Here is an 8499-nt window from a genome sequence, read left to right as displayed (position 1 = left end):
TCTAGTAAAAAATATAATAAATTTATAACTTAAAATATTGCAGCATTACGAATTGACTATGTACTGTTATCAATTGAATGAAAAAAATTCTAAATACTGCAATATTTTAAGTTTTCCATGTTTAAGCTTAACCATATTACTTTTCATGCTCACATTTTTCAATTGTAATTCATGATTTTCCAGGCGTCCAGTAAATTCACTTATTATTTGTTTTAATTTTAGTCTTATTTTTGCCCCCATAATCATAACATACACATATATAATAACAATGTTCGGCACACGTCTATTTTCAATAAAATTCCTCCAATTATCCCCCTTTTATTCTCTCTGTTTCACTTGTTACTTTTGAATTCGCGAGAGCGGTGAATTGGTAGCAACAGTAGTCGCTGAATCGACGTGGTTGCTATTGAAAGCAGTCATAAAATGGTCGCTCACCTACTTACGTTTTTTTTACGATTTTGAACACCAGTAAATCCATCAAAGCTTTTGTTTTACTGAACAGAAAAATGAACATTTTTTTTCACAATACAGCTGAGAAGGTGATCTATAAACTGCAATAATTGTTTGAAATTTGGTAAAAAAAAATGAGTGAGCGCTGAAGCTTTAAAGCAGTTCTAAATGACAAAAAGTAATATAATATAGAAATCTCCAACTTTATCTTTTTCTAGCATTGTGTTGTACGATTAGAAACACGCTTTATTTTAACATTCGAACAAAAAACAATGGGGTTGTCAAAAAAAAAATTAGCAACCACAAATAATAAACCAATGTATCAGTAATGCAGAATGTTGTCTTGTTCTGTTTCGGCCAACCAATTAAAGCTTACGATTTGCGCACAAAACAGACACAACAACACAATATCGTATATATATATATATATATATATATATATATATATATATATAGAGAGAGAGAGAGAGAGAGAGAGAAACATATATATATAAATAAACATATATATATTCAAACTATTAAAATAAATATATATATATATTCAGATTATTAATATATATATATATATATATTCAAATTATTAACATATATTATTAATATATATATATATTAAAATTAATGGTATATATATATATTAAAATTATTAATATATATATATAATAAAATTTTTAATATATATATACATATATTAAAATTATTAAAATAAAAGATATGAACTATCATATAATAATTTGGTAAGAAATATGTATATTAAAAAATAATTTAATTACAAATTTAAATCCACCAGAATACATTTCGGTTTATTATTAAAAAACTGATCCATTCTAATATTTCGTCAATAGTCTATAAACAAAGACTGAATTAGTTCCTAACACTTCCATGTTGTAGATAAACTCTTATATATATATATATATATATATATATATATATATATATATATATATATATATATATATATATATATATATATATATATATGAATATTTATCGGGGGCACTACTTCATCAGGCCGGAGAAAAGTCAATTCTAAGACCCATATTAAGGAGTCTTGATTTTAGTCTCAGAATTGAAGTGATGCCCTTTAAATAGAAACACTGTATGCACATAAGTATTCAATAATGTTCGTATAAATAAACATACTATAAACATGCTCTGTTCATCGAGCACTATTTTATAAACACACGAGTTTCAGTGGATTTACATCTAGGACACTTAAAGTATACAACTATTTTTAATATATATATATATATATATATAGGTATATATATATATATAATACAGGAATAGGACAATTATCTTACCTTTAATTGGTTGATCAGAACTTATTTTACACATATTCAACCCCAAACAAGACACATTTTGAGTCAGACGTAAGCAGCAATTGCAAATTAGAGACTATGTCTACTTAGACACTCTAAATAGAGTTACCCGCCCTTACTCGAAACAAAACAGGCAAAATATTTTTTCTAAAAAGCGAAACAAAAATGAAAGTAAAAAAAATTCAATGGCAACGCACGGGTTTATAACGAAACTGCAAATCAAATCTTAGAAAGTCTATGACTCCTTTAACACGTGAATCTAATATCTACTTAATCAAGGGATTAAATGAACAAAAATGTTTTTCAAAAATAGAAAAAAAGTCATTCTGTGTAGATACCGTAAACCGTGGCAGTGCAATACCAGGTGGCAGTCTCGTAAGTATAAGACGCGTAACAATCGACCTTGTCATCCCAGGCACATCGACTCCCAATACTTGCGTCCTGTTCCTTATTTTCCCCCATGACGACGAAGCAAACGATTTTGTAGCGGTCAAAATTCAACGCCCGAACTAAGTTACGTATTTCTTCGCTAAGATGCATACACTGGCGACCGCCGGTCCGCGGCGTGTATTTGAATGTCGACAGTCTCTCCGTAAGAATCCGCTTAATTATCTCGTTGACCATAGAAGAGCAAAACTTCCGGGTCGGTTCCATCCGATAGGTTGGCTCTTTACGGATGAGTGGTAATCCGGAAACTGAAGCGGAAGATAATCCCATTAGACCCCTCTTTTTTTCGAAGAAACGGTTGGTAATTTTTTTGGCGAACCGTTTCGACGCAAGAAGACCGAGGAAAGAGGGGCCATCGACTGAATCTCTGATTCCTTCGAGAGGATGATGAAGGCTGCGTCTTCGAGTTACTTGTTCCGCTCTTTGGCCACCAATCGGTGCCGATCTTTTGCTATTCAGAGACACCGTACTTTCGGAACTAATCATTGACGTCTGTCGAAACATGGTCTTTGTGTATCGTAAACAATCACAAATATATAACAGAAACAGTAAAATAAAATTCTAAACACTTTAACATAGATCTTAAAATCAAAATAAAATTTTTTCAATCGCCTTTTTTTGAGGATGATTTTTTTTATTCTTATTTTTAATTTTTTCGTTTTTTAATTCTGTTTTCAGTTTTACCAGTTTTGTTTTTTAATTTTGGTCCCAACTTTCACGATGTCTTGAGCCGTTTTCAGTTTTTCAAATTTTTAAATAAAAATGCGTCTCCGTTTTAAGTTTTCTTGATTTGAACCGTTTTTTAGTTTTCTTTAGGGTTTGACCAGTGTTTCAGCTTTTTCATAGTCTTGATCCCATTTTATTGTTTGTTTTTTTTTCAGAGTTTTGATGCCGGTTTTCAATGCTTACATAATAATTCCTGTTTTCAGTTATTTCAGAGATTGGTTCCCGGTTTTCAGGTTTTCATAATCTTCAAGCGTTTTAAGAGCTTTGATACCGATTTTCATTAGTTTTGAGTCTTGATCCGTTTTTAGCCTTTTTGTTTTACAAAAAAATGTCACTACTTATCAGAGCCAGGCGGCCACTCGAGGATAAGGGTTAATGAGTGTACGGTAGTCAATGGGACAATATTGTAGTAATCGTTAGTTGTGGAAATTTGGTAAATTGGATTACTTAAGAGGACGGCTCATCAAGAATTTGTTTACGTTGGACTTGAAGACGATCGCATTGTAGTCAGTTTGAAAGCAGGAAAACGGAAGAGAGTTTCACAGGTGTGCAGTTCTAAGAAAGAAGCTTTGTTCATGGAATCTACGTTTAAGTTTAAACACAGATAAAGAGTCGGGGAAATTATTGATATTGGTTACAGATAGACGAGTGCTTTTCGCGAAAGTCAAGCAAGGGGGGACCGTAGATTGCCGCGCAAATTATTGTACCGTTTAAAATTTAAAAAAAAATTTTTTACTTTTTTTTTCTTGCGGATTACTGTTTTTGATTCGTTTTCTTTCTTTTTTTCTACAAATTTGGATCACTTTTTTTTCAAATTATTGTTAATTTCCGCATATAATTCTAATCACATACTTCAAGACTTGAAAAAGAAAGATCAATCCATTTAAATGTCGCCGGTAAAATCCTGAACATGTCCTTCTGAGTTAATCGTTATGACACACGCAAGTATATCCAAAGATCCGTTTTTTTTTGTTTTTGTTTTTAATTTAAAAAAACGTCTTCAAATACAATAGTAATGCTAATGCGTCCCTCGCAAGTTAGCAAGTTGTAATCCGAGAACTACAACTTCTTTTTTCGTTCTCGTCTCAACTAACACACCTATCTATAAAACTAATATATATATATATATATATATATATATATATATATATATATATATATATACAATTTTGCGGAATGTGGATTGTCGTAATGAAATCAAGTACAAACGACTACCTCATATCTACCTTGAAGTCGCGTCAACAAACATAAAAACGAGAAGATTTATTATATGCATTCGGGTTTATTATTATTTTTTTTTACGCTGGGTCCGGATAATTTTCTCCACACGTGATCCTTTTTCGTGTTCAAACGCCACATTCATTGGCTGGAGAGTGAGTGACGTTTAGCCTCTCTTTATGTCGTCACGATCGGTGCCGTGCGTCTCGGGTGATTATATTTCTTTCTTTTATTTTTCTTCTATATTATTTTAGTTATTTCTGTCGTTTGAAACTGCCATTGTCGACTGTTTTCCACTAAGTCTCAAGGTCAATTGTCAATCATTCAGCTAATCATTGTTGATTGTATTTTTAATTTTTTTATGAGCATTTTATTTGTATTGTTTTTATTTGTTCGTAGATATTTATTCCGTCAAGAAACAATTAATCTTTTCTTATTTCTTTTCTTCTCATGTCTTTTCTTATTTCTTTCTCTTTCAATTTAAAAGAAATAGTTTCATCCTTTTTTTTTATTCATTTGTCAACTCCACGTTAAACAAGTCCATTTTGATTGAACTAATCAGAGTAATCTCCCCTTGTTTCTTTGTTCATTTCCAAATTATTTTGTTAGCCATTGAATAACGTTTTATACTTTTAGAATTTTAAAACTATTTTAATAGACATTAAATAACGGTTTATAGTCTTTACTTTCTTTATTTACTAGGCGAACATGTGGACTGTTGGATCCTAACGTTGTCCGGGAACCAATACACGTTGTGTGACTCAGTCGCCAAGTGGACCAAGAATAAAACAGAACTTCAAATCGCTTATTTTTTTTTTTTTAGCAACGACATTTTTATGGCCATAGCGTCACTCACGTGATCTCGAACGTAATTCATGTATTTCTAGTGAACTCGAATGATATTCACGTCTCTCACGTGATCTACTTCTTTCATCTAGTTATAGTCTTTTTTTTTCTTTACCGATGACGTCATTTCACTTGCATTTGCATATAGTCGTCCGCGCTGTTACAGGGTCGCAAACACTATCACGATTTCCTTTACCTCTCCTTCAGCAGGTTAGACATGTGGTCATGTTAAGTTTTGAAAAAGCCAGCACACTAGGTGAAATATACTTTGGCCTACAAAAATGCCTGAGCAGCCTCGCCTACATTCGTGGTAGGATTGCCTCAGGTGATTAGTAATTAACCGACCTCTTCTAAAAAGAAAGGCAAAACCTGGGAGCGTGAACATAGTAGGAATGAACAGGACAACATAATGCCGGACTGATTGTCGGGGACGTATCCTTGATTAGCAGGAAAAACATTTAGTCAAACTGTGCTATGTATTTGACGTCGTTCGAAAATTGATAAGCTGTGATATATCTTTGAAGAGATTCCTTTCACACAGAGAGATAAGAAGTTAAAGAGAGAGAAAGGAATATGTCTTGACAAGATCCTGAGACTGACCATCACTTCTGATCTGAAATTGAACACATGTATCAAATATGTTGCCAAGATCACTGGAAAAAATGGTTGGATCACTCTACTGCTCCAGTAGGTATCTCACTGCAGATGCAATCGTCTATATAAGAGCCAGGTACGCCCTAAAATGGAGCAGTTGTCATATCAGGAAACGAGCTGCTCAGCACGTTCTATCCAACCTTGATAAAGTTCAAAACCGACTTTGAAATCTAGTAAGTGATGTCCTTTTCTTTTTCCTGCAACCTTTTTCCAATAGAAGATACGTTACGAGCTTGTTTTTGTTCTATCGTTGTTTTCATGGTAAATGCTCGACTGAACTCCAGTCTACGGTTCCACCTTGACAAGCTTTTACAAAAACACTCGACTTGCTACAACCACTATATATGATTCCCCCACTCTCTATCTGAGCCTAAATGTAAACGCAAATTCCATCGACAAAACTTCTTTCCCAGAACTGCCCACCTACGGAACACTGTTTCGCTGACCTGCCTCCCGGTTGACTCCAACATAGTAGCCTTCAAATACAATGTAAACAAGTTCTCGTTTAGCCGTCCCCATAAATAATCAAATTCTACCCAATTTACACTAGTAACGATTACTACACTACTGCCTTACATTCATTAAGCCTTATCCTCAAGTGGCCTTCGGGTCTTGATTAGTGGTAACTCCCAAGTAAATAAAAAAGGATAGAGTGAGAGAGCGGGAATAAGGAGTGACCGAAAGAGTAAATGGAAGTAAACTGTTCTAACTACACTTGTATTTAGTCAGCATATTTTTCTTTCTATCTAGTTAAGATACAGCACTTTTCATTTAAATTACCTCCCTTGGATATTAATGTTAAGTGTTGAGACATTATGTTGAACAAATATGGCGGCGAAGAATCAGTGCAGTTCCGATCTTGAGTGTTAAGTAATTCTTAGTTACAAAAATGGCGGCGAAGAATCAAATGCAGATTTGTGACAGAGACGATGGCAAATTTATTGAATCCAAAATTCGACAATTTTTATAGTAACTTTGGAAGCTTCTCATTGGTTGGTTATCATAACTTGTGGTTATAAAAACGATCGTCGAAATCATTGGTGTCATGCCCCTATTAGGAGTCAAAAACATTTAACAATTAATGAACATAATATTTGAATAAAGATCGTAGCAATTTATAGAATGTTTTTATTAAATTACTTCAATGAATTGTTAATATCAACAAAATTATTGCATATATATGGAAAACAGGTGTTACGTTGTGTATGTGTATATGAATATGTTCCATAACGACGTATGTATTGAATAGTTGGGGTTTATATTTATCTGTACATTCATGTACGTGTAAATGCATGTATGTATATGCGTTGTATCATTTAGTTGATCGTCTAGTGTGTATATTTTAACATTTATGCAACAGTTTTAACAGGAAACGATTGACGTGGACGTATCGAAATAGTTGTAGACAAATAGTTCTTTTAACAACTGTAAATAACACAACACATACCTGGAAATATACGAACATTTATATTCATGATTCTGGCCGTCATCTTTAAAGATTACAACGCCTTCACATTTTGGCTACCTGATAAAACGCAGCTCCTTGCGTCATGGAGAGACCAACTCCCCTTGCGTCGTCCGTTCTCTCTGATGTTCAGCTTATGACTGACTAGAATCTCCCCAAATCTACATCTCATCACGTGTCTGAGACCAACAGCTAACATAACCTCAATCTAGTTATTTGTTTATGCAAACCAAAAATTATGTTTACGTCTATTTTCTATTTTCACATTCTTTTATAGCTGTTTATTATTTCAGCCTGTCAATCACTTTTTCCCAATCTAAGTGTTTATTTTTCTAATCATAATAATCGATCCAGCAACCCGCCGTCGCTAAAATCAATTAATAATAATTATAATAATGTTTTGACCCTTGGCCCTGCCTGCCACAGTTTACACAGGTACTACACGATGATTACAGCCAAAGGGTCACAACATTGCACATGAAAATAAAATTACAAAGGAATAACATAAAAATTCATTTGTTAAACATAGCTATACAAATTATGCATACAAATAAATATGTTTTGGCCGTTTCTCTCTATAACATATACAGTATTACATAAAACTATATTGCATTTAATAATAGTGTATTTGTATTATTTCGTACTAGAAAACTGGTATAATATTTTAAACAATAATAAATCTGTTTCGACGGTAATTTAAGAGAAATAAATGCCAAAAATTCACATTTATTCATTTCGATCTATAATTAGCTTGTTCGGAAAATACTGAGTGATTTTCACATCATTTTCATTTTAATAAGGTTGCTATTTTTTTAAAACTTAAGCATTCCTGCCTTGACAGCGTTTAAAATAGCCTTCGTAGCCTAGTGGAGGATGCCCTTTTTTCAAGTCCAACACAAATAAATTCCTGATGAACCGCCCCCCTAAGTAATGACACCTCACAATTTCTCCAACACTATTGCTACACTATCCCTTTGATTACTGTACACACAATAACCCTTATCCTTGAGTGGCCATTGGGCCTTGATAAGTGTTGAACTCCATGTAAAAAAAAATCCCTGCAAATTCTTTCCCACAGAAGAGACGCTGTGAGTCTCTACGATATCGTTATTTTCATGAAAAATGCTCGTCTGAGCTTCAATCTATGCCCCTTCCTTTGCCCGATTTTTACAAAAAACACTTATCTAGCTGAAACCACTATCAATAATTTCCCCCACTCTTTATCTGTGCCTAAACCTAAACGTGAATTCCATGAACCAAGCCTTTTTATTAGAACTGCACACCTGTGGAACTCTCTTCCGTTTTCCTGCTTTCCAACTGACTACAATGCGATCGTCTTCAAATCCAACGTAAACAAGTTTTTGATGAGTCGTC

The 8499-nt window shown here is 33.3% G+C and overlaps 1 protein-coding gene across 1 annotated transcript; it reads right to left on the bottom strand.

The window, feature by feature from the left end:
* Window positions 1–1444: 1444 nt before the first annotated feature.
* LOC145261278 (dynein light chain 2A-like) lies at window positions 1445–3997 on the bottom strand. The gene has a single exon (XM_080119757.1). The coding sequence runs from the start codon at window positions 2718–2720 to the stop codon at window positions 2091–2093; it is 630 nt and encodes a 209-aa protein (XP_079975883.1). The 5' UTR covers window positions 2721–3997; the 3' UTR covers window positions 1445–2090.
* Between the last annotated feature and the right edge of the window lie 4502 nt (window positions 3998–8499).

The sequence above is a fragment of the Euprymna scolopes genome, chromosome 37 (assembly GCF_053919585.1).
Source record: "Euprymna scolopes isolate OS-2025 chromosome 37, ASM5391958v1, whole genome shotgun sequence".
Lineage (NCBI taxonomy): Eukaryota > Metazoa > Mollusca > Cephalopoda > Sepiida > Sepiolidae > Euprymna > Euprymna scolopes.
Note: the sequence above shows the minus strand (reverse complement) of the source record. Positions and strands in the feature narration are given on the sequence as shown.